The sequence below is a fragment of the Candoia aspera genome, chromosome 6, assembly GCF_035149785.1.
Source record: "Candoia aspera isolate rCanAsp1 chromosome 6, rCanAsp1.hap2, whole genome shotgun sequence".
Lineage (NCBI taxonomy): Eukaryota > Metazoa > Chordata > Lepidosauria > Squamata > Boidae > Candoia > Candoia aspera.
The window spans coordinates 6,547,665-6,574,948 of NC_086158.1; the positions used below are offsets into that span (position 1 = coordinate 6,547,665).

At 43.3% G+C, this 27,284-nt stretch overlaps 1 protein-coding gene across 1 annotated transcript in view; it reads right to left on the bottom strand.

Annotated features, from left to right (window-relative positions):
- The window catches only part of ECE2 (endothelin converting enzyme 2), a 56,775-nt gene that overhangs the window by 20,280 nt on the left and 9,211 nt on the right, over nucleotides 1-27,284 (bottom strand). Inside the window, exons 2-8 of the mRNA XM_063306364.1 lie at nucleotides 18,629-18,718; nucleotides 17,499-17,643; nucleotides 10,986-11,201; nucleotides 10,366-10,490; nucleotides 8,484-8,630; nucleotides 6,688-6,753; nucleotides 3,075-3,263 (exon numbers count right to left, since the gene is read on the bottom strand). Of these exons, the coding sequence (XP_063162434.1) occupies nucleotides 3,075-3,263; nucleotides 6,688-6,753; nucleotides 8,484-8,630; nucleotides 10,366-10,490; nucleotides 10,986-11,201; nucleotides 17,499-17,643; nucleotides 18,629-18,718 (978 nt within the window). The remainder of the gene's footprint in view (nucleotides 1-3,074; nucleotides 3,264-6,687; nucleotides 6,754-8,483; nucleotides 8,631-10,365; nucleotides 10,491-10,985; nucleotides 11,202-17,498; nucleotides 17,644-18,628; nucleotides 18,719-27,284) is intronic.

Genomic DNA, 27,284 nt, shown 5'->3' on the forward strand with positions numbered 1-27,284 from the left:
GTGTTTGGGAGGTGTCTGCTCGATCCACTGCCCCCATGTTTGATATCCCATGGGCCAAACGTTTCACAGGAACGAGTCCTGCCATTAGGTCTGGGATAAGAAACCCAGCTTATTTTAAAGTCAGCCCCCAAACTCATCGAATGTGTAAATTGGCTGGCCAGAGTCATGAATCTGAGATGGGTGACCGTAAAAATCAAGATAATAAGTAAGTAAGTTGGGAGGAACCTCACAAGTATCTAATACATCCACCTGCTTAGTGCAGGATCTGTTAAGTCACTGTTTCTCAACCTTGACAACTTTAAGACGGGTGGACTTCAACTCCCAGAATTCCCTAGCCAGCATGGCTGGCTGGGGAATTCTGGGAGTTGAAGTCCACCCGTCTTAAAGTTGCCAAGTTTGAGGAACTCTGCATTAAGTCATCCCCAGCAAGCGGCCATCCAGCCCACACCACTTAACAGCTCTTCCTACTTCCCTCTGTCCAGAACTGAGCCTCACCCAACAGCAGAGCACCACTTGCAGAGAATCTGAGAGGTGTAGAGTTCCCCTCTGGGGCTGCTTTGCACCCTGTCTGCCTCACTGCTGAAAGTGTGTCCTCGGCAAGGAGGTGGGCAAACGCTCCAGGAGGGAAATAAGCACTTTCCTCCCAAGAGTGAATCTGCGCCTTAAGACAGCCCAGCAGCTGATTGGGATGCAGATCAGCAAAGCTTCCAGGCTGCTGACATTCAGAGTGACTGGCAGCATGAACGGAATCTTAATCAACAGGTGCTGCCTGGGCTGGTTTGTTGGTTTATTTGTCTAATTTATACAGCCACCCATCTCACAAAACCAGTGACTCTGGGCAACGTACAACAGAGCTAAAACCATTAATAAATACCTAAAACCATGACCATTGTTAATTATTAAAAAACATCAAAAACTAGAAAACAGAGCTGCTACAAAGAATAGTAGACGGGGGGTATGTTAATAATAATGGAGCAACCGCACTAGTTTACCCATCCCCTGGGGTCCCCAGGCCTGCTGGCATAACCAGGTCTTGAGGGGCCTTTGGAAGCTCAGAAGTGATGAGGTCAACTTCTTTGGGGATAGAAGATTTCACAATGCAGGGGCCACAGCAGAAAAGGCCCGCCACCTAGGGCCTGCCAAATGTAGCTCCCTAGACAACAGAACCCATAACATGTCCCCTCTGCTGGATCTGGTGGGACAGGCAGATGAAATTGGGGAGAGCGGTCCCTCAAATAGCCCAGTTTCATGCCATGAAGGGCTTTAGAGGTCACCTTGAATTGGACCTAGAAACAGACTGGTAACCAGTGCAGCTTGCGGTGTAACATACATTCTACCAGAAACACAAATAACTGCCTGTGCCACTGCATTTTGCACCAGCTGAAGTTTCCGGATACTCTTCAAGGGCAGCCCTATGCAGAGTGCATTGCAGTAGTCTTACTGGGAAATGAGCAGGGCATGAGTGACCATGAGTAAGGCCCCTCGATCTAGGAACGGGTACAACTGGCACACAATATGGTGTTGTTTGTGCAACAAAAGCCCAGTGATTCCTGGTTAATGAGGTTGGAAGAAGCAGGAGCAAGGGGGAAAGAGAAATGGGTGTGCACAGGATGCTACTGAAGGTCCAAGGCAAAGGAAGCAGGTGGGGGGGATACTGGAAGACAGTGTTTTTGACAGAGAAAATCTGCCATTTCAGCTTGGAGCTCTTTCCCTCAAACTCCTCCACAGGACCAGCAGCTCATTTTCCCATCGAGTGTCCAGCTGAAACTCACAGCCTCCTTAGCCTACTGAATCAAAACCTAAATGTGTGCAATTGCAATGCATTTATTACATACTTGGTTGGACCCACCTCCCTTTCCCTCCTCTTGTTTCCCCATTGCTTGAAGTTAAATTGGAAGGTCCTTGGATCACATCTTTGTGTACATTAAACCCAAGGATGGCAATGTATAAAAATGTCAGGGTACTGTGCCGAGCCTAGCTGAGTGTTTCTTTGCAGGAGATGCTGCTTGCACAGAATGGATGGTTGGCTGGGGTTCCTCCATAGCAGAAGCAGCCAATGCCAGAAGCTGCTGAACTACAACTCCCAGCATCCCTAGGAAGCATGGCTAATTGTAAAGGATCCTGGGAGATGTCATTCAGCAACATCTAGGGTCCTACATGTTGCCTACTGCTTCTCTCTGGATGGGTTTGCCCAACAGTTAATTTGTGTTGATTTTTTCACTGGGTTCAACAATACATTGAATCCTAAACTAACCAAAGGGCTGAGTTTCCACTATAGGCTAAGCCACAGAACACACACACAAAATAACCAAGGTTAAAACTAATACTGGCTAAGCATAACACATAAGTCCAGACTATGAATGTTGGTGCTTTGGTGACAGCTTTGGAGACAGTCTTCTTCAAACATTTTAAAGAAGACACCTTCTTCCCACCCAAAATTAAGAGGAGAAAGCTGATGTAAGGGATAGAGTGTGTCTTATGTCAGTGACCAGCTTAAGCATATTCTGTGAAGGCCACCAATATGTTGCTTATCCTCACTTTAGAGAATCTGGGGCAATCTGCCACACATGGCTTATGTCCTTATCTCACTTATCCCATGCACTTATCTCCATGTGCCCAGAGACCACCCACAGTAGGTGCAAACTGAATGTTCAGTCTTCTTTGTGTGTTTGGGGTTGGGGAAATGAAGGGGAAAACATACACTTGGGGGTGTTTGAAGGGTTACAGCTTATAGAATCATTTTCCCCTAAAGCCTACCAACAATTCCCCCCCACCCCCGCAGATATAGGGCTGAAACCTTCAGCCCTCCAGTGCTAATGCATCCCCAGCTTGGTCTGCTCAGGCCCTGACTTACGATAAAAAGTAACAGTGAAGCCCCATGACTAAAAACCAAGATTCCTCCCATCTCTGGGGATAGCCCTTAAGCAATCAAATTAAGCTTTCTCAGGTATATGTCCTTTGTTTCCAATGAACCCCATTTCCTTCCTGCTCAGTTGCATTTAGGCCTAAGTTAAAGGCTGATTCAACCGCCCTCCACAGCTGCCCCCTCCTGCCCTCCTCCAGACAAGCCCCACCTGCAACTCAGCAATGGTTATCTTATGGTAAATCTTCTCATCGTCCCGCCGTTCATCTTGGGGGACCGTGAGGTTGGCCAACTGAGTCTCCAGGAGCAGCACCTGCCACATCTGTTCTTCTACTGAGCTTCTGGTTCCACCCAACAGCATCGCCAGCTCCACCATGTACTCCAGATATGCAGTCAACACCTGCCATGGCAGCACCAAGTACATGAGTAATTCCAGAACAGTTACCCTGCCTTCTGCTCCTCTTGAGCGTGGGGTAAGAATGGGCTGGTGGGCAGTGCGCTACGTTCTGGAGTTTAACGCAAAAGGCCAAGTGGGAAGAAAGAGGTTAAAAAATGATGAAAAGGAACATTGAAATTGGATGTGCAGGCACTCAAGATATACCCAGGAAGTTTGTTTCCACTGCTTTTAGGAAACGATAGTGATGGAAATGGGAAATGAATCTATTGTGGTCCAATTTGCAATAGAATCAGAGAAGCTACAGAATTCAGTTTAGGACTCCAGTTGTGACGGCAGTGAAGAACCAGAGCAGAAGTGAAGAAGGAAGAAGAAAAACAGCCTGCTTGTGAACATTGACTGCAGAAAGGATGATGGAGGGAGAACATCTGGGCCTTCTGCTTGTAAGCATCCATGCAGGAGGCCCAGATGTTCCCTCTCTGCAATGAATATGTGTGGCAATTCAAGAGTTGATTCAGCAAGGCAATCAGGGGTTTTGTTCAGATGGCTGCATTGATTTGATCTGGACTCCTCTATGCTGCCTGCCTGATTTCTCTTACATTCCCCTTTTTCCAATAAAATCCTTTCTATATCTGCAGATTTAGCTTCATCAGTTTTATAAGGAAATTTCTCATTTAACCCTCCCTCACTGCAACACTGCACTATTTTATAGCTATTTCTTGTGTTTCAAGACTGCTTTGTTAAATTATGTGACTCTGGATTTGGGGCAGGAGACCCAAAATATATTGCCTTCTTTTTTCCCAGAGCTGGGTTGAAGGGAGAAGTCCTTGGTAGAAGGGGTAGAATACCCCAAATGGATAGGCTAGATAGGTTTGCGAGGCAGTTCGCAGGTAAGTATCACAAAATGCAAGCTAATGAAAAGACATGACACTAAAAAAAAAAAGGTAAAAACAGCAGAAGGAAGCATAAAATCAAGCAGAACAGCCATAAAATTCCATAGGATAAGAACAACTTCACCATGGCTGTCCAATTCCCAGGTTGCAAGGACAATTTGATGCCAAGCAAACTAGAAAAGAAGAGCGCCAATTTGGTGTAGTGGTTAAGGCACCAGGCTAGAAATCAGGAGACTGAGAGTTCTAGTCCAGCCTTGGGCACAAAGCCAACTGGGTGACCCTGGGCCAGTCACTCACTCTCAGCCCTAGGAAGGAGGCAATGGCGAACCACTTCTGAAAAATCTTGCCATGAAAACTGAAGGGACTTGTCCAGGCAGTTGCTGAGAATCAGATACGACTGAACGGATTAAAACACAGACTAGAACAGAGAGAGCATTTTATAAGCAGAAAAAACAAAACTGCTTTTCAGATTCCGTACCCACTTTGCCTCTAAAAACATAGGCTCTAGCAAAAAGGCTTGTAAAGATGATCTCAACATTTCCACAGGTTTGAAGGACCCCTATAGAAAAAAACATTTATTTCTTTTTTGCTGCCTTGGGGTCAGTCCTGACTCCTGGCAACTACATGGAAAAGTCCCTGTGCTTTTCTTGGCAATAATTTCAGAAGCAGTTTGCCCTTGCCTCCTCCTTCCCAGGGCTGAGAGAGAGGGACTGGTGCAAGGTCACCCATCTAGATTCGTACCTGAGACAGGACTAGAGCTCACAATTTCCAGGTTTCTAGCCCAGTCCTTCAACCACTACATCCAACTGGCTCTCTAAAAAAGGTTATCAAGCTTGAATCAAGCACTCTGCTCAGAAGCACCCTCAAGTCAATGGAGTGGTTTTAACACCTCCCAAGGTCATTTCACAAGGATAAATGAAATTAATTATCTCACTAAGCTTTCTTCAACCTAGCACATTACTAATGTGTATGGACTGCAGCTCCTGAACTTCCTAGCCAACATGACTTTGGTTGAAATATCTGGAAGAGGTGCAATTAGGGAAGGCTGAAACAATTCCAGTTTCCCATATCTAGACTTGCCATGATAGTCGGTTGACAGATTAGATTTTATTATGGTATGCCTGCAGTTGAAATAGTTGCACATTCTTCCTCAAGGCTACTTGAGAAAGGACAATGAAAATCTCCAAGATCTACGATCATTAGTTGGCAGCCAGGAGATGTCTGTATCTCTTTGTTGCCATCTAGTGGTTGTCTGTAATTCTGAAGCCCAGTTACCATAACCCTATTCTTCCAATTGATCTCCTGCTTCAATTTCCTTCCTTTCCATTCCATGGTTGCACCCACTTCTAGCTTTTGTTTGTAAACCTCATGGGGTAGAAAACTGTCAAGCTTGTTCCTTGTCAAATGGTATTTACATAATGAGCACTATATAAAACCCTAAAACAATACTGTTACTAATAATACTGTTGACCTGGTCAAATATTCCCTGAAGCCTGAAAAGCTGCTTTCTAGGCATTAAAGGTTTTAGTTTCATTTGTTTTCAAGCAAGGAGGAAGGACTGCTTAACCCAGCCCTTTAGCAATCAGGAAAAAAATTAAGCAACATGACGGAGTGCAAAGGATCAAGGATAGTTTCTGCTTGTTAAAACTACAGGCATCTTTAACAGGGAATGCAAAAGGTCATTATTTAGGGCTGCTTATGCTCCTGTCTTGCTCACTGCAGGAACCAGGAGTGCATATGTTGCTCTATAAATCTCTCTTGGGAGACAGATCATGCCTAGACAAATTGTTGCTGTTGAAAGGACTAATAATATTAACATTTTAACAAGATTTGGGCAATTCGTGCTCAGGCGCAGTACATGTTGCTTGGCTGTGGCTTAGCCTGGACCCAAGCATTGTGGGTTTGCAAACCACAATTTATCATTTAGTGCGCAGAGTGTATGCAGCTAGTCGTAGTTTATTTAATCAACCATGATTAATCAAATCAGGATTCAGTACGTTGTAGAAATTCAGCCGATATTTGACTGGTATTTAACTAGATAACAAAAATGATCGTCTCTAATCAATCAAAAGCCATGCCAGGGAATGAGAACAAAACCTACTGAAACCTCCAAAATCAAAAGAATGGCTAGATCAGATACCCAATTTTTCCCACTTTGGTGCCTTCGTTGCTCTGTCTAGACCAGCATTTCTCAAACTTGGCAACTTTAAGACATGTGGGGTTCAACTCCCAGAATCTCCCAGCCAGCATGCTGGGTGGGGAACTCTGGGAGTTGGCCCACACATCTTAAAGTTGCCAAGTTTGAGGAAACACCGGTCTGGAAGAAGAAGCAGGATGATTCAAAAGAGTATAATAAAAGTTATTATGTGCTCAGTAAACTCCAATGAACTCATAGCGAGCACAGAATTTAGATCAGCAGGTGCACTTTAGTCACCATTTTTTTAGCACACAGCCCTCACTTTAATCTGCTCATGGGGTGCTGGCATTACCAAGTGGGTTGGGGTCTGGCTTGGGCTACCTCTCCCAGGTTCCCTTACCTTCTTGTTGGCTGTCTTGTTCAAGTAGTAATCTCGCGCAGGTAAAAATAGGCCAGACTGATCCACCTGCCATAGGCAAAAAAGAACAAGTTCAGTCCAGAAGTCAGAGAGCCAAGCCTGTTCTGCCCTTCCACCACTTGTGTATAAACTAGCCAGAAAAAAACATCCTGTTTCTAGCTAGCAGTGGCTGCTTTTCCACTCAAGTGCAACTATATAAGGAAGTGGTATTATGGACTTCAAAATGAATTGATGACTCCAGAACAATTTCAGAGCTCCTGACCTGGTTCTCACTAAGACAGAAAACCTGTTTCTGAGTTGCAGTACTTGCCGAGGCTGGTGGAAGCTCATGAGGCTTCAATATTCCCCTGTGTTATATTTTGCATACAAATGGAGATTGCCTTCCTTCTTTGGATTAAAAATCTAAGGTGGCATGGAAGAATTTTTCTGCCTGGGTTGAGTTCACAATCTTGGTGAGAACAGAGCCTAAGAGCAGTCTTTTTCTATTTAGCATCCTTAAAATGCATTGGCCCAACCCCACCTTCCCTAGCAGGAATGGCCATGAATTGTAGTCCAACACATTTGAAAGACTGTCTAAGAACTTTCAGTATTTGAATTCAAATGTTCTGCCATCATATTATCCACATACAACTCAGCTTCCAACAACCACCCTAGTTTGCTTCCACACCTTTTGCTCTGCAGACATCTCTCTTTGCTCTTCCTGTCCTCTGCATTTGCTCCAGACTGGCTTCAGCCATGCTCGGAATGCAAGGAGTACAACATTTTAGCTTTGCATTTCAATATACTGGTGTAGGCTTTCATGGCTGGCACCAATCTAGCAGCGATGAGCTTTTGGGCTGCATGGCTATGGTCTAGTTTTCTGTTGTCCTGATGTTTCAGGGTCCAGTTTGAAGACACACATACTGGCAACCACATCAAACTACCTTGCGCAACTACATAGAGAGGCCATCGATTTCCATAAACATTCAAACAACTTCAACCAAAAAGAGGACAGTTTGAACATCAACAAAGCATGGATCCCACTTTATGCTAGACCAAGACTAAACAGTTCTTAACTAGTCAGAAAGAATCTGCAGCAGGCTCACTAGAAAGAACACCTAGAAGGATCCTGGCTCCAAGACAGGCCAATCAGGAACCCACTCTCTTGGAATTCTCCAAGAGAGACCAATTAGAGGTCTATCTAGATGAAGAACCAGTCAGGGACCAGCTTCCTTGGATTCCCATGACATGGACCAATCAGAGATCAGCTTGCCACGTTTAAATACCCTAACCCAATCAATCCCTGTTCAGTAGTCTTTGAGCTACTAGGGGTATACCACAAAGTAGCTCATTCTGTCTCTCTCAAGATGCATTCTGTCTCTCAGTACAGCTCCTGGCCAAATGTCAGGACAACAGAAAACTAGATCGTGGCCATTCAGCCTGAAAGCTCATCACTGCTTGGTTTCCATGTCAGTGTTTATCTGTATCCTTGGAGTGAAGTTTTTTTTTTAAGAGCCAAAGAACTAAGAAGCCCAAATTCTTCCATTTCTCCTCAAGCAAAAGCCACCTCTACCCTCTTCCACATCTCAGCTCCTTCCTGCTTTCCTTTTGTTTCTTTTCCAGATACCTTCTCAGCTAATCTTTGATATATCTCCACTGAACCATCTTCAATCCAGGATCTGCTGTAGTCCACTTACGGCAAGTCTGATGAGACCAGGCTGAGGGTGGTGAGAACTATTCTCTCTGTGAGTTACGCACACTGGCTATTGGAACAGCTGGGAGGAGAAGGAAACGGTTACCTGGATGATGTTGCTATTGGAGCTTTTAGAATCAGGTCCCACAAAAACAGTGAAGAACGGGGAAGCTCGATAGGTTGCAGAGACCAGTTTCAAAACGTCCATGAAGCTGGTCTGGTTCCAGGAGCCGGTGATGTTCCAGCCTCCAATCTGAGGGGGAAGCAGGTTTAACCTTCTAGAATCATAGAACAGTCATTGCCTTTCTTTTTAATCCGTTGCAGCCAGAAGTAAGGTCATGCATGGAAATATTTTCTGTCCTCTCAGAGCACCAGGACCCCTACTCCGCATCCTACTTGGCATCTACTGTATATTTTTGTTAGTGTTTGCTCACATTTTCAGATCTCTCCCGGGAATCTTAAGACGTAAGAACCCAGTCAGGTCCTAGGAAATGCTGAGATCCACAAGACAGCTAGTTTTATATTTGATACTATCCCACCTCTTAGCATGATTCACTCTTTATGCAGATTTTTGCTGGCTTTTCTCACATGCCCAGAATCGGGAGTACAATCCTGGAACTGACCTTGAAGTAAGACGAACCCCTGATCATCCTGTCCCTAGCCAACTGGCCTTTTTCTAAGTTTCAATATGATCAAATCACTCAAATATGAAGACTTCCTTGATGAATGTTTGGGGGACAATCTGGTTCTTATGATGGCTACTGTTTGCTCTTGTTTAGATGCAAGTGTGCAGCCCAGATATGTCCTTGCTTGCTGGATCTGATTAAGGCTGGCTTTGCCCTCCACAGGTTGCAGAGAACTGGAGCAATTTTATCCAGATTTGAGCCAGATCTGCCTTGAATATGTGAATTAATAAAACCTCAGCGGCCTGGCCTTGTGTGGAAGTCTGATTCTTCCCAGGAGACGTGTGAGCAAAATGCTTTTACTATTCAAAACCTGTTGTAACTATTCCTAAGCAAGCTTTATGAACAGTGCCTTACTGTACTCAGGAATCCTGTCTACCTACTTTCATACAACTCCTGCTCACAATAAAATAAACCCTGAGAATAAGTTGAAATAATATAGGGCTGGGTTTCTTTAGTGTCCACTGTCAAACAAAGTAAGCTGCATTCTTCAGCAGCCTACTGTAAGCAACAGGCCCTCCTGAGAAAAATCTGTCTACCTCCAATTTTCACTGCATGATATTTCTTCTCCTAATCACAAGACCAAAGGCAGGGGATTTAGTTGGAGCTGGAGGAACCTTCTGACATCAAGAAAGCCCCTCAACCTGTCCAGTTCTATACTGTCCTACCTGAGATGCCCTCCCATTCTCAGAATGCCTAGACCCAGACAGTGACCAGTCCATTAGCACCACAGTTTCTCACCCATATGGAAATCTAAGGCTTCAGAAAAGGTGATTCAGAGGGTCAACCTTAAGCAAGGGCAAAGTCGAGGGATTACCCAGCTTCACCAACCTTCTTAAGGTGATTGTTGGACACAAATAGTTGCAGGGCCCACAACTGTCTACTTGAGGAGTAACCCAGCCTGTAATCTCTGAAATGGAGCTCTCCAGGGTCCTGAGAGTATATTTTTCTGTTGCGGACAAGACCGTGTTTGTGCTTTTTCCATTCGCTGGCTGAATTCACACAAGCCACTTAATTTGATGATTGAATTAATTTCTTTCTGAATCTTCACAGAATGAACCCTAAACTAACCAAATGGTCTGGCTTTATGCAGTATACTAAAGCAGAAGAAGAAAAAATTAGAACCAACCAAGAGGAGCTACTGTTATGAGAATGAAGTCACTAGATCCCTGATTGACCTAATTAAGCATGTTGTGTGAATACAGGCAGCAAGGAACAAGAATTGATTGGCCCTCACTTTCTGCATCAAGAACCTTCCAGCCTTCGCAGCAACACCTGCTGTGCCCAATTGACTGCCAGACTCACCTTCTCAATCAGATCAATTAGTGGCTGGGACCCCAGTTCCTCAATCTTCTGTTCTCTGAGGCAGGATAAGTAATAGCGCTGCGTCTTCCTTTCAGCCTCACTGCTCGAGTTGAAAGTGGCATTTTCTGGAGAGAGGAGCACATGGTGGTGAAGAAACGTCTGGTGCTGGACAGCTCCAGTCACAGGCCTGGAATCCCAGAATGAAAGGATTGCTGCCTTCTCAAGGAAGCACACCATATGACTAAGGGCTGCATTTAACTGCAAGCTGATTTAACTGCAAGCAGCCAATCAAGGCAACTGATCAACTTTACTGATCATGAAAAGCCCTCAATATATAAGATTCGGTGCTCACATTTTCCTCAGTCTAAATCTAACCTTCCACTTCCCACCCGCCAAGGAGAAAGCTGCAGTGTTGGCATTCTCCACATTCTTTCCCACAAGAATAGACAAAGTGATGCCTCCAACATGAGACCCAATGCCCGTTTTGTTCCCAGTGCTCTGGCTCTGAGATGTCAAACGCCAGTGTTTATCTCCAGCTTCTTTAGCAGCCCAGACTCACGCCAACAATCAGGGCGGGGGAAAGGTACTCCAATGCCCGTCTGCGGGCAGCCACATCTTACCCAACAGGTGTTTCATGATAGCCTGGTTTTGGTCCCAAATACTGTTGAAGGTACTCCACTTGGAGCGCCCATCTGGCAGTGGGTTCCGCTTGATCCATCCCCCACAAGCATACCGGTAAAAATCATCACAGGGCTTGACATCTTGGTCCAGAGCCTCCAAGATTTTACCAGCTACAATGATGCACGCTTCGGTAAGGCAAGTTGTATGTGAGGGATCTGGAAGGGACACACACAGGGATTATGGTTTACCAAATCAAGAGTGACTGGCTGGATTTGCACACCATGCTATGCCAAACTGAAGAAACCACATTATGATTTACTCTGTATGAATGCAGCCATATACCCACATACTGGCAGCCCTACAAGGTAGACCAGACTAAGAAACCAATGCCTTCCAGAACTAAAACTTCTTTTATTGGAACAGCTATAATTACAGGATCTTGGAAGTCTGAATGCGCTTCCCCCTCCCTCCCTTCATCTTCATGTGAACTAAGGAGGGGCTCATCTGAGATGTCTTCTCAAGCTACTTTCTTGACCCAGGATCAAGGCCCTTTTATCTAACCACTGCCTTGGCAGTGGCTCTTCCTTCTGTCCTTCACTGAACACTGGGTAAGTGTGCTCCCCACATAAACTCCCTACCACCGATCAAGGCTAGTCCCCAGGATGCTCAAAAGGCCTTTTGTGAGCTGTTCCTGAGCTGTGAAGACAGCAGGTAGGGAGAGCTGGTTACATGTGCCTCAATGGGGGGGCCACAGGAAGACTGACTGGCCATGAGAGAGATTTGATATTTACTGGTGGAAATGCAAAGGGTGAGTAATCATGCTGTTTGCAATTTCAGTAGAGTTATCAGTCCAGACACAATGATTCTCAACTTGGCAACTTTAAGTGGTATGGACTTCAACTCCCAGAATTCCCCAGCCAGCATGCTAGGTCTTCCACTGTAATGTTTCTACTACACTGTAATCCTGGGAGTTGAAGTCCACACCTCTTAAAGTTGCCAAGGTTGAGAAACACTGGCCCAGACAGAATGCTTGGATGGCTTTGACATGGAGATGCGCATATGGCCACAGAGAACGACAAGGAAATATTTACTTACTTACTTACTTATTTATTTTTCTATCCTGCCTTTATTATTTTTTTTTAAATAACTCAAGGTGGCAAACATACCTAATACTCCTTCCTCCTCCTATTTTCCCCACAACAGCAACCCTGTGAGGTGACAATTGTCTACCATAATGAATCTTTGGATCCTGTTGCAACATCAACCCCAGGGACTAGTGCTGATCTTTTCTATCAAGATTCCACAGAAGAATTGGTAGAAATCACTGGAGTCTCCTGGGGCACAATTTACAAATGGATGGAGCGAATGGAAACTCCTTGGGATGCTAAGAGTCACTTGCTGAGATGGGCAGCTATAGAAATCAAACAAACAAACAAATAAATAAGATTTCTGAGCATTTGGAAATAAAAAAAAGTCCTAAAACTAAAGAGAGGGGACTATTTCTGGCCTCCCAGCACTTTAAACGAAGTTCGCCAATACATTTGCAGCTATAAAACAGGTAGAAAATGGCCAAGAGGAGACCGAACCTTTGTTAACCGAGAAACTGCTTTCTTGACCACACCTAACTGACCACAGTCAAACCTGCCAGCATCTTAAAAGGCAGGCACAACCTCAAGATGAACAAGGATAATAATATCTTTGCCACAATAATGCAACAATAATGCAAAAGCCAGCAACCGAGACTGATGCCACCTTAAGAGACACTGTAAAAGACTTGAGTATATAATCTAAACCAGTAACTAGTATAAAATGTCAACAAACTGACATCCCATGGATAAACTTTTAGCACTACAAGAAATGCAGACTGCTTATTTGCCCAGTCACACCATGCTGCAGAGAACCGGCTAGCTTCTCTGGTTCATTAATTACTGGGAATTGTCTTGTCTGCTTCTTGGAGAAAGGAAGAGAAGCAAACCAACCATCACAGCATATGCTTCTAAAAAAACAGCAATTGCTCTGGCTTTCTGTCAAGACATAAAATAAAACAATTCACAGAAAGACAGACATTGATGAAGGAGGTGGGGTGCTTTCTACGAAAGGGGAGGATGGCAACTACCGTTAGTAATTTTTCTTTTAATCGTATGGCATAACAGTTCAGTGTTCATGTTGCTTTTCTTGCTGGGAAATCCTTGCGAGGTCCAGCAGCCAGATGTGTAGACTATTTAGCCATGACAAGTTGTGTTGCCGGGGTGCACCATGAGGAGGCTGGTCTACATTGCAGCGAGTTGGGCCGAGAGAGAGGGACTGGGCCAAAGTCACCCAGCCGGCTTTCGTGCCTAAGTCAGGACTAGAACTCACGGACCCCTGGTTTCTAGCCTAGCACCTTAACCACTAGACCATACTAGCTCTAAAACAGAACAAGTGCAGTTTTCTATGAAAAGTGGGGAAATTATTTGCTGGGGAGAACTCAAGAGAGCTACTGGTTCTCTGTGAGAACTGGGCTGCTGGGCTAAGTAAAAATTTAACCATGGCTAGCCTTTGAGATACCTCTTAGTAGTTGATGAAACCAAAGACAACTCTCAAAGGGAAACTTAAAACTTATCCTGTTTCATGCCCCTTTATTACCATCTTCTCAAACACAGAGGAGGAAACCTGAGGCTCCTTCTCTTCTTCAGGAGAATTCCTAAAAAGCTCAAAATTTAGTGCAGTCATCCTGTAAAATAGGACCACCACCACCCCTTTATGAAGAGATGCTAGAAGGACAATTTAAAGATCTGAATTTAAAGCATTTATTACAACTATCAGGAGCAAAAGGAGGGGGTATTGTTATGCATGCCCTTGGGACTCCAGGAGAGTAACTGAAATATTGCGGGGGTGGGGGTGTAATCTTTACTGTCATATAAGGTTGCAACCCCCACAAAATTAGGGAGGCCTCTGGCTTCCCTTTAATACACTGCTGCAGCATTTAGGGACAGTGGGCATGTTTGGTTTGCTGAACAATGGATTAATCGTTCAAAATTGCTCTAAAACTAAACAGGTTGTTCTGGGGAAATGTTTGTGCAAATATTACAGATTTCTTCCTTACAGCCTTGCAGTTACTACTTTTGAAAAATATTGGCAACTAAAAGGTATCGGAATCCTTTGCCACTGAAATGACTTTTTGGGACACCATGTGGGTTTAAGGTTCCACTGAATGCCTAGTATTAATTCAATTTTTTATTTCAGGTTGTAAAAAAGGCAGACGAAACATTTCATTTTAATGCCTGTAAGGAAGAAATGTTTCCAAATAATCATGTGTTCATTTTCAGAAAGTGTTTCACAAAAGGAGATCATAGCAGTGCCTGAACAACATTTCTTTTACTTATGACTAAACCAAACTGAATTTTATTCACATCATACATCATTTTGAGCACAGTAAAACAATTTTAGCCAAGGAAAAGAAATCCAGACTCAGATTTTAAGTTGCAGAATTAGGAGCAACTTCTCATACTCTGGATGCAGATAGGGATGGTCCCTAGGCAGATATACAGTAGGGTAAAAAAAGTTGTAAAATTGGGTTGGATTTGCTTAATGACCGCTTTGCTTAGCAACCAAAATTCTGGTCTCAGTTGTGGTCGTTAAGCGAGGACTACCTGTATAAACTTTTGCTTGGATTTCCCTGGACTTAGGAATGCATTACAAAACAAGGGGAGGAGATATGACTACACAGATAGAGCAAGTAAAAGAATTACAGTGGCACAATTCTTTAAAATGCCAATGACCTTTTGCAGAGGAGTATGAAGAGGTATGCAACAGCCGTTCAGCTTAGCCTGGAAAGACAGGAGGAGGTGAGAAAGAAATTCAAGATTGCACTGCCTTGACTCTCTTGGGTATCGGAAGGAAGGAGGGAGAAACTCTGTCTGGCTTCCAGGATTCTGTTCTTATAAAAATAAAACAAATAAAATAGAGCTCCTACATGTCTTGTGGTCTATGTTTTCACACCTCCTCTACCTTGAAGGGCTGACATCTTTGTTGTCTGGAGTTTATCATGAAAATATTTTGGTGTTTTGCTTTCCCCCCCCCACTGCATTGTGATAGACAGACAGACAGACGACAGACAGTTCTCTTCTATTGGAGATAGATAAAACAGTTGATGAGAAAAGTGAAATCTGATCTTAAAAGTGGGGATAAAGTTGGGGTAATGAGAACAGAACAGAAACACGGAAAGGCCCATTCATATTCACCTGAATTCACAAAACAAAAATTGTTTCACAGCAACCTAAATGAAGGTATGGCATGATGATCTAACAAAATGCCTACAGAACTTCTTGAACCTCTGAGCTCCCTTCATATCCACACAACTTTTATGCTGTTCTGGGTACAAAGGGGAATAACAAACATGGTACTTCAGTATATAGATATCATCCAGCAATATGGGGCGGTGGGGAGTACATGTACAATAACTTTATCATCCTTAAAGATTTCAGTGACACCCTGAAATACACTATTCACCCTGATTCCACTGTTCAAAACCAATTCCTCTATGCTCAAACCCACTATCATGGAGTAATAAAAATTGTCATTCTTCTTGAGTTTTCTTTCCAGGAGTCAGAAAAGCTGTGGAAACGGTATCTTCTGAAACAGAAGGTGCTCCCAGTCTGACAGCTGCCAATATGAAGCGACTACAAGCGGAAATAGAACAGTTAGGGAAATAAAACAAAAATTGTTTATTTTAGATGGGATGCTTACTTCGCAAGCAGAATGTGGGCAAACTGATAATTTTTTCTTGTTAGTTTGATGTCAATCAACACAAAAAGAACACAGTGCAAATGAGATACGTAAGATAGCTAGATTTTTTTTTTCCCATGTAGTGAGTCATCCACAGACAATAGAAGCGGATTCCTTCGGGGACTGGCCTGGCTCACAACATGGTTTCCCGATTTGTGTTTAATAATTAAAAAGTTGGGATTTGGGATCATATTGGAACTAATGATTTGGGTAACTCTGCATACCATAGTTGCTTGGCACATTAACTTTTGTACAGTCTTTTGCTATTAACTACCCTGCATTAGACCAGGGTTCTTCAAACTTGGCACCTTGAAGATGTGTGGACTTCAACTCCCAGAATTACAGTGTAGTAGAAACATTACAGTGGAAGACCTAGCATGCCGGCTGGGGAACTCTGGGAGTTGAAGTCCACACATCTTCAGGTTGTCAAGTTGGAAGAACACTGCATTAGATGAAGAATCCCCATCTCTTTATTATTAAAGCAAAGCAGTAGCTTTAGTGCAACCTAATCTACAATCACTTCAATGATTATTGAATGGATTATTCGATGCTTTATATGATTTTCAGGAAAAGCAGAGTGAGTAAGTGCATGAATGTGCTACATGTTGGTCACTTTGCTACACAAGTAACAAGGGAAGGAACCTGTGATAAATGTTATGAACACTGTGTGGGAAAAACAGAGCAAGAAAGCAAACAAAGAACAAAACAATGTAAGGAATGTGACCTTGGACACCTGCAGACCAGTGAGAGACCCACATTGAAACCAGATGAGCCTGGAAGCTGGCCACTAGCTGAAAAGTGGACATCAAGCAAGACTTGCTTAGCCCAGCAGCAGCAGTGACAACCAGTAAGTCCAATGTGTGAACTTCTTGGCATGGCTGAGATGGAAAGGAGGAAGGATGCTATGAAAAAGAAGGGGCACGACAGAAGCTTGTTGGGAGAAACAACATGTCTATGAACAACATCTGAAGCCACAGCTTGTCTCCTCCCCCTGCCCTCAGCTCCTGGTGAGGGTTCAGTGAGTATGTCAGAGTGAAAGGGGTGTGTGTGTGTGTGTGTGTGTGTGTGAAGGAGCTTAAGTAGAACTTGGCTATGTGGTACTCAGTAAAGCCAGGGGGCTAACAAAGAATCCTTTGTGCACCGTCTTGTCACTGAGTATGGGTTACTCGCTCATCCTTGATCGCATGAAGGTTATTATCTCACTGAAAGCTGTGTCAGTGGGTTCCTTGCATAACCTCCCAACCATTGACCAAGGCTGGTCCTCAGCAAGCTCACAAGGCCTATTGGAAGCGGTTTCTGAAGCACAGCAGGTGGGGAGAGCGTGTTACGATGGGGAGGCAAGAGGAGATGGATTGATGATAAGCAAGATACCCTGTTCACATCACCTTTCTTTTCCTTGTGCACTGCTCTTCTTTTGGAAACACTCCTTTTCTACATTGCAAATGTGCACTTAATGTTATGCCCCCAATAACAACAACCCTGACCAAGAGCTGATCAAAATGGAGCATCCACCTCTGCAACTAACAGTCATTTCACAAACACACAGATCAGTTGACATCTGAATGGAATACGCAAATGCAAGACACCTTCCAAGCCTCTTTCGTCCTCAGCCCTCCCTGCTCTGGTACTTCCCTTCTAAGCAGGGTCAGCATCTTTGCTCCATTTGGATATTTAAACGTGTAGGAGATGCACGGGGGAATGAGGTCCGTGGTAGGTGGTCAAACCCACTGTTGGCCTTGACATACCTCTACTGTACTGGATGCCCATGGCAATGATTGTACTCAGAAGCAGAACAGCCACAAAGAGGGAAACCACCCAGAAGACCAATTTCAGCTGGATTTGGGATCCAAGGCGACTCAGCAGGAGGCCATCACCTTTTCGGAAGCCCACCTAGAAAGCCGAAGAACCAGGAAATAACGAAGGAACAGACACAGAAAAGAAATGGAAGATGGAATATATTAAACTACCAACCTATTGACATAGTTCATTTGTCATGCTAAGCTGTGGTTTACTTAATCATGGTTTATTATTTAGATCACTATCGGCTGGATTCTCCCAATACATTCAGCCCAAATCCATAACTGATAATCAGAAGTTTGAATAACAGGCTCAGCCATAAATCAAACTAGCCCTATTATGGCTTCTTAAGATCTGGGAACGCAGTCATGGATCGATAGGGTATTTTGCTCCCAACTATGTTTTTGCCAAGTGTAGCTTTCAGCTCCAAAAAGTGGTACGTCCCTGCTCTAAAAGCAGCAACTGCTTGTGATCTTTACTGAAATTCTGGGTTACTTTTTAAAAGTTTGACTGATTTTTTTAAATGATTCTCCTGTTTAAATCCTTAAATTTAAATTAAATTAAATTCCTGTTTAAATCATTTACAACAAGCCCTTGTTTAAAGGGCAACAGGCTTGACATGTTGCCCTTCCTTTTTAATCGTTTCATACCGAAGCACCCTATCATCAAAAAGGAATTTTCTGTTGCTGGCAATACAGTATTATACTTGCCCCATAAAGCAATTCTTCCTGGTGTCCCCTAAGGAGTAAAGTCAGTTATAAATTATGAGTACAATGGGCGACTTCAGAGAGCAGCCAAGGATTTGGGCAAAGCTCTTTCACACATTCTTTATGCAAGCTCTGTAGAACAAGCTACCCTTAACAATCTTTCTCTCCCCCATTCATGCTCCACAACCAGCTTTAGTGCTGCAATTATGTAGGCAGCCGAGACAGTGCTGGGATTATTACTTTAATACAATAATCATGTTGCCAAGCAGCATTGGAGGCACTTCTGAGAAGACACAGGATGTCTAGAGATCACACTGCAGGCACCTAGCAGGCTCTCAGCCTGGGGCCAAGTCCATGAAGTGCTACCCTACCTCAACGCTGTCCGGAGATGTGTTGCTGCCATCTCCAGTGGTATCAAGGACTTCATCATCCTGGAACATTGCTCGCTTATACTCAGCCATCTGAAGAGGGGAAAGATGTAGAAATAACATTATAGAGGAAGACACAAGAGGCTGCTGTCTCAGCCTCCAACAGATCCCATCCTGGAGGGATTGGAAAACAACATGAATAGCCCCCATTTTCTCATGGGAACTCTGGGAATTGTAGTTTGATTGCCGAACTCCCTGGGTAAGGGAGTTGTGATCATTCCTATCACAGACTCCATTTTAAACTATGCTACTTTTATATTCAGAAGGAGCAGGGGGCAGGTTGGTACTGAAAATGGTTTTGTTCTTGTTTGGCCAACAAGGCTCTGTATACTGGATGACAAACTGTAAAAGAGACCGCTGTATCATGAAATGGACTTGACCTTTTGATATCGCTGTCCACAGTAAATCAGGTTTTGCGGTCATATCTCTGTTCCGGGACTTCCTGTATGCAGGAACACAGAGATTTGCCAATCTGAACCTTCCACAAATTTAGGGGATTGTAATAATAATAATAATCCCTGAAGTTGTAGCTCTGTAAAGGAATAGTTTAGAGAGAGACAAGGTTTCTCTACATTACAAAGAATCATCACGTTTCACCCAACGGTAATTCTGTGCATTTATCAGACGCAGCCTTTCCAGACATGAGAATGCAGAGATGGAAAAGAATGCAGCGGTCCAACTTCTGCCTAATGTCACTTTTAAAACACAGATTCCATTTTAAGAATGGAAATTCTAATGCTGGGAAAGGTGGAAGGAAAGAGAAGAGGACAACCAGCAGCAGGATGGACAGACTCAGTGACAGAGGCAATGAGTGCACCATTGGGAGACTTGAAAGGACCAGGTTAGGGATAGATCGTCATGGAGAAATCTATCTATGTGGTTGCTAGGAGTCAAAAACAACTTGATTTTTAATCAATTTTTAATCAATTAAAAAAAAATCTATGGAAGAGGTATTGGGTCACACAGTAATCCATTCCGTGGCATGGGCCAAACTGATGTTAAAAGGAAAACTCTCGCCTCATTTAAAAAAATTTCGTCATGCTGCAGTTCTGTTTTCTTTATAGAAAATGTGGGCACTTTTTAAAGAAAGCCCCAGGGGTTCTTCTAATGTGGGACAAGCTGCTATATTCAAGTTTGCATTAAAAAAAATCAAATCCATATATTTAGTTTCAGAAGGAGGAACACTGAAATTCTATATTCAGGAACGACTGATACCAACTTTTTTCAGTCAATGCTTCCTTCAATGGCCTTTGCAGAATAAGTGGTGGCCACAGTCAGTCTTTCTGCTGGAATCAATCAAATTGGCAATGATCTGGCCTTGGCAAACTTTAGAACAGTGTTTCTCAACCTCAGCAACTTGAAGACGTGTGGACTTCAAGGCCCAGAATTCCCCAGCCAGTATGCTGGCTGGGGAATTCTGGGCGTTGAAGTTCACACGTCTTCAAGTTGCTGAGGTTGAGAAACACTGCTTTAGAATCTCCCTCTGAAGCTCTGAAAACACAATATCAAAGTAAAATAAAAATAAAAATAAAATCCCTTCATAGATTAGGTTGGCCCCTGCTGGAGTTTGCAAGGTCCTAAAGACTTGGCTCTGTGCTCAGGCCTGAGGACCTAAGTGTGTGAAGGGACCTTTCTCCTGACTATGTGGATGATGGTTTGTTTTCTTGGCTGCTGTGTGTTTAATTTTTCTATATGTATTTGTTTTATTTTTATTATTGTTCACAGCCCAGAGTCTGTGGTTGAGCCTAAGGGCAGCTATATAAATTAATTGATTGATCGATTGATTAAATAAATAAATACATAAATAAATAAAATCAACTAGTTCACATTAATCCATAAGCTATCATTTATAAACCATCATGGCTGGATCCAAACTGATCCAAAAAAACCCACACTTTTGTAGATTCAGCCATGACTGTTTATAAACAACTGCTGAGAGTTTAGTGAGAACTTAACCAATGGTGATTTGTTGAATTGACTGTATTTAAACAAACCAGGCTGAATGCCACACAGGAGCTATTCATATCCATGAAAGAGGAAGATTTATTATCCTGAGCCAGAACTGGGCTATTTTCCGTGTACAATTCTAATACTTTGGCAAAAGAAAGGCCTTGTCCCACAGAACAAAATGGCTTTTCATGCTATGGAAGTTGCCACAACTGTCTCCCCTGCTGTTCAGTTGTGATGAAACCTGACCATTGTCACATGTGTTTCCCAGAGACATGTCCTTGGCAACCTGTCACTCTGTCCCCTAGCAACACTGCCACCTCTTCCGGTACGCTCTTACACTTTTCCACTTCTACTCAACACACCAGGCTGGAACTTTAATTGCAAATGTGGCCATGCCCCAGACATGGGATGACAAACATGGAGGGGAAGGAAGGGAGGGAGGAAGGAAGGGGGAGGATGGATGGATGGATGGATGGATGGATGGAAGGAAGGAAGGAAGGAAGGAAGGAAGGAAGGAAGGAAGGAAGGAAGGAAGGAAGGAAGGAAGATCTCAGGATGCCTGGTTGGGGGACAGAGGAGGCAAATGTGGAGCTCATTTTGAATGCATCCGCACTCATTTACTGCATGTAAGTGAATCAATTTCCTGCAGAAAGGAGGTACAGAAATATCATATACTGTATTCTTTGTTTACAAGGATGAGCAATTGAATCCTTTTTTTTTAAAGCTCCTTAGGTCCTTCCCCACAATCCCCCCCCACCATTTTTAATGCTTTTAATATAGTGGAAGCATTAAAATTAACTGCTTTTTTAAAAAGCAAAGGTGTCTAAATTTCCTGAATGCTTTACAATTATTTCGCAAATTCTTGATGCAGCTTCACCGTGGTGACTTCTGGCCTGACAATTCTCCCTTCCCTAGTGCAGTCCCTATATTTAGAAAGGATTACTTGCTCTCATCTACCAGGTTGTCAGGCAGAATTAGAAATCGTTCAGGATAGATTTAATGTGGCCTTCGGTTACTAACCCTAATTGATACTGTACAGATAGTTTCCAGGGAGTGAGCTGAGTGAGCGAACAGAGAATTCTAAGAGGAATTTGCTAGCACAGTTCAGCAGGCAAATTAATGGGGTGTCCATAATGCATTTTATCTCTACTTGGCTAACCTGAGAGCTTGAAAAAGATAAAGGAAAAAAAGAAAGACTTTATACTGGCAGAACCTTAAGAAAAAGCAATGAAAATGAAAGTACAGAAATCTGTAATTGCAACTTGCAATGTTCTTGGCATGTTTGTGCTCCTCCTTCCAAAAAACTGGTATTTGCAGGATATGCAACCTTACAGCTATGTCTGAAAGAAAAAAAACCAAAGGATAGTACCAATAAGTTGTCATAATTCACTGATGAAAAAGGATAAATATCGATCAGCTCTACCAATGGTAGTGCTACAGCAGAAGTTGAAGGCAGTACAGGCAGTCCTCACTTAACAACCATTTGTTTAGTGACAGTTCAGACTTACAATGGTGCTGAAAAAACTGACTTACAACTGGTTCTCACACTTACGACTGTTGCAGTGTCCCTGCGGTCACATGATCGTGATTTGGGCCCTTGGCAACCACTTCACATTTATGACCGTCACAGTGGCCTGTGGTCATGTGATCACCATTTTCCACCTTCCTAGCTGTCTTCTGGCAAGCAAAATCAATGGGGAACTGCGTGATTTGCTTAATGACCATGTGGTTCGCTTAACACCCGTGATGATTTGCTTAACACCTGCCGCAAAACAGATTGTAAAATCAGGTTGCATTCGCTTAATGACCGCTTTGCTTAGCAACCAAAATCCCTGTCTCAATTGTGATCATTAACTGAGGACTACCTGTAGCGACTGTCAGTAAGAAACACAGGAACAAAACTAGAGCTATTCTGCATCACTGGTATTCAAGAACAGCATTCAGGATACCAACAGGCAAGAAAAAAAGACTTCAAGAAAATGAAAAGAGACACTGAAGAACAGGAAACAAAACAGTGGATCCCTGAATGGAAGCAGTTATACCCTGCAAGAAGACAGTGAGACAAGCTCAGATTGTTGGTGACTCATTACTATGAGGAAACGAAACAAATGTGTGAAGACCAGGCCTGCTGGCTCACAAAGCATACTGTCTGCCAGGAACAAGAATCAGGGATGTGAGAGAATACCTTCTAAAATTTATCAAATCCACTGATAATTTTTTCCTTCCTGGAGATACATACAGAGGCAGGTGAACAATTACAATGATACCGCCTTGACGTCGACATAGGAAGGACGCTTCAGAAGCTAGGGGCGTGGCTGATCTTCTCATCCCTCTTCTCTGTTCGTGGAAATAAACTAGAAACTTAAAGTAGGAATTATCAGCTACGCAAAGTCAACGGGAGAGATTTGTTTCTGAGACCCGTGTCTGAGTTATTTGGAGGATGGATCGCTTTCTTGAGAGGGGCTTCCTCCCACAAGGACTGATGGAAATGTGTTCATCTGAAGGAATCTGAATCCTGCAGGGTTGGGGAGGGAAGCCCTACAACAACAGAGTCCCTGTTTTGGGAGAGATGGGTGGCGATAGAAATTTGAAAAACAAACAAATAAACAAACAAGGATCTCAGATAAAGATTTGCGCACTGTAACTGGAAGTGGCTGTCGTAAAAGAACAGCGCCTCCAGTTGGAATTCCGGGTCCAAGGAGAATGTAGACCTTGAAATGGATATATGGAGATGTGGGTGTATTAGGAAGAAAAGAGTTGAGTTCAGGCTCCATTGCTAATCAGACAGCACCCATCCTGAGAAGATGGCCTATTAACAGAGGAAGGCTCATTCCCTAGGTTTGAGACTGTCAGTCCTCCCAGGGAAACCAGGCAGGAAACATGGCCAGATGAGCTCCTTCTACTTCATTGTAAGGCGACATTAACTGAAACTTGCAAGTCTGAAAGTACAGATCTCCCGCCGTCCCTTTTTACTTCCTGCCAAGTTAGGGTGGATCCTTTCCAAGTTTCTTTCTCTGCCCGTTACTCAGTTGTGGGCTCCTTCCCCTTTTATCTGATCATTCCCTAGGCAACATCTCTTCCCCTGTCTCCCAAGGTCATTCTCATATTCCATTACAGACTATATGTTGGGCTGGGTTATTTGAGGGACCACCTCTTCCCAATCATATCTACCTGTCCCATCAGGTCCAGCAGGAAGGGCATGTTGCAGGTCCTGTCCACAAAGAAATGCCATCTGATGGGACCCAGGAGGACAGCCTTTTCTACTGTGGCACCTGCCCTTTGGAAGGTCATCGCCCCCGAGGTCAGATTGGCTCTGACCTTGCTGGCCTTCCAGAAAGATGTGAAGACATGGCTTTGCCGTCTGGCTTGGGGATCTGGTCGTGGTGGTATGGAGCCTGCAGAATGGCTATACTGAGATTGTGCTCCCCTGCAGATTATGGTTTTTTACGGCTTTAATAGTTTTTTTTAATTATTTTAATGCCTTTAATGATTCTTGTGGGGGGGGGTTTGTTATCTTGTTGTGCTGTTTTGTGTTTTTAACTTTGTGCACCATTCACGTATGTGAGATGGACGGCTATGTAAGTGTGCCAAATAAATAGTACACTTTCCAGTAAAAGCACATGATCAAGGCAGCCACAGCATCCCTTGGGAATTCCAAATGAGAGTGAAAGGGCTGGACTGGTTCTGACACAAGATGGCAAAGCTCACTGCACAATGTGGTGCACACTCTCTTATTCTCCATTGCTTTCACCCAGCTGCTTCTTCCTCCTCCTTTCTTTTCAAGCAATGTGCCTGGACGCTGCTATTGAAACCTCTGAGTCCTACATCATCATTTCTCTAGCCCAGTGTTTCTCAACCTTGGCAACTTGAAGATGTGTGGACTTCAACTCCCAGAATTCCCCAGCCAGCATGGCTGGCTGGGGAATTCTGGGAGTTGAAGTCCACACATCTTCAAGTTGCCAAGGTTAAGAAACACTGCTCTAGGCAGTTTCAGGAGAGGCATCTGTTCAATCTCCTCTCTCTTCTACGTTTTCCTCAATTCCAAGAGATACTCCCTAAAAGCTGAAATTTAGATCTAAATTCCACATCTTTAACCTCTCTCCAAGTTTCTTATGGCCCTTCTTGGAATTCTGCTAGCACATGAAATGTTATTGCTTGACTATTTGATTGCCTGCTCAAAGCTAGTTGAATAAGCTTGTTTCTTTTTCCTGGATGCCTGTGCCTCAATAAATTATTCCTTGGAATTAAAGTATTATCTCCTTGTTTCGGAGTTTTTTTTCCCTTCTCACTTGCTTAAATATATCACCAGCCGATGTCACAAAGATCCTTTGACACATGGAGTCCCCACAAGTGGTTACTGTGTACTGCTGTAATGAGATCTATTACACCACTCAATAAAAAAAAAATCAGGAAGAACTGTGCTCATAAAATACACAGTCTCTGAGATTTACACAGTAAAGCTCAAATTATGGGAAGTAAATGAGATGAGATTCAACTTTTAGTACAGGAAGAGAAATATAGTTTAAGAAGTATAATGGAGGCTTGATGAATGACTTCCATCAGGGACGTGAAAAGCATTTTGGTGTTTCCCAGAAGTTTCTGTTTTTCTCTCAGGGTGTTTTGATCTGCCATTCTGGGACTCTTTGTCATTTTCTGGAAATAAAGTGAATTAGCTAAGAGACACTACAGAAATAATTTGGGTTAAAAAAAAACCTGGAGGAACGAATGTTAGTTGGGGTCTACTATTACCCATGCGAAGAAGTAGAAGAGGAGGAGGAGGAGGAGGAAGATTATTTCCAAAAGTAATCTGCAGGTCTTCTGAAGAGGCATGAAGTAGCAGTGATGGCGTAAAGGGCTTCATTTACCCCAGCATAAGTCAAGAGGCAAACTCTGCTAAGCATGTTCTTTCCAGGAACTTCCTGACTTGCTTTGCTGACAAAGTTCTTCCCAGAGGACGGAGGAAGGCAAAGGAGGATCAACCATTCTTGACCTGATGCTGCCTCATAAGGGAGATCTAGTTCAGGAAATGAAAGTCGAAGGAACACTGGAGGAAAGTAGCCAAGTAATGTTGGAGTTCCTGATTTTAAGGGATGCTAATGCTGAGTGTAGTTGCATGTGTGCCTTGGACTTCAAAAAAAAATGTTAATAAAATTAGAGTAATATTGGAGCCAGTTTGGTCTAGTGGTTAAGGCGCTGGGCTAGAAACCAGGAAACTGAGAGATCTAGTCCCGCCTTAGGCATGAAAGCCGGTTGGGTGACCTTGGGCCAGTCCCTCTCTCTCAGCCCAACCCACCTCACAGGGCTGTTGTTGTGGGGAAAATAGGAGGAGGAAGGAGTATTAGGTATGTTCACTGCCTTGAGTTATTTATAAAAATAATAAATGCAAGATAGAAAACAAATAAATAAATATTCAGTAGGATTTTATGGCAGGAGATACTAACAGGGAAGGACTTCAAGACAGGTGGGAGTTCCTTAAAAAGGAGTCAGTAAAAGCATAATTTTAAATGGGTCCAATCAGGAAAAAAATGGAGGGCAACAAAAGAAGCCAATGTCACTATACAATAACTTAGTGAAGCTCTGAAAGCAGACATATATGAGGAGGAACGAAGATGATGGTCATCACGGAAAAGTATATTCAGATAGCTAGAAATTGGAAGAGGGTATGAGGAAAAGCTCAAAATCAGCTGAAGTTGGTGAAGGGTGCTAGGAACACAAAAATAGCTGAGGAAAAATAAAAAGAAATAGACAATGATAGAAATAGAAATGGAAAGAGAAATATACAGAGAGATGATTATCTTCTTCTGTATGGTGGTCTCCAAGAAAACAAAAGATATCTTGATAGGCTGGCTATTGCTCATCAGCAGAATATCCAAGCTAAGCCTAACTGGCCCAGAATGGTTTAGATAAGATTCCCAGCTTGTCAGAAAGCCTTGATGGGAGAGCCAAGCATGGCTGAGAACTTGAGGGCATGCACTATTTATTAGTCATGTCTAACAATAAGAGAACTGAAAGCTTTGTTAGACTGTAAATGGCAACCACCCCACTGTGGCCCCTTCTGGTTCCTACCATTTCATCTTAGGAGTGCTTCACAGCTTTCCAGTTTTCTCTCTGGAGGAAACATGAGGGTAAGGAAATTGGAAGGCATGAAAGCAAGAAAAACTGCTGAATCTCAAGGTATCAAATGACATATAAACAGCTCCATATGCAAGGGCAGAATAGCAGCGCATTCAGTATCTCTCTAGTTCCAGCAAAGATCTGGTGTTATTTTTATTTATTTATTTATTTATTTATTTATTTATATTTATTTATTTATTTGCAGGGAGAAAGACAGGTGAGAAGGCCAGAATGAAGAAAGAGGGTACAGGGTGGCAAGTTTGGTGGAGGGGAGAAGTGCACATTTTGGGGTCTTTGTGTGGGACCCAAATCAAATATACCCTTGAAAAAATCCATGAAAACAGAGGGGGTGGGGAAATCTGTTAATTCTGGGAAGAGCAAAGGGCCCTAAAGACAGGAAGCTGGAGAGAGAATGTGGTCTATTGTATGGGGGTCAAAATATGCTGTATCCTAAAACTCAGAAAAGGCATGGCTGCATATGGCTCCTGTCCTGCAAGATTCCTAAATAACATATTGCAAGAAAACCATTTCACAA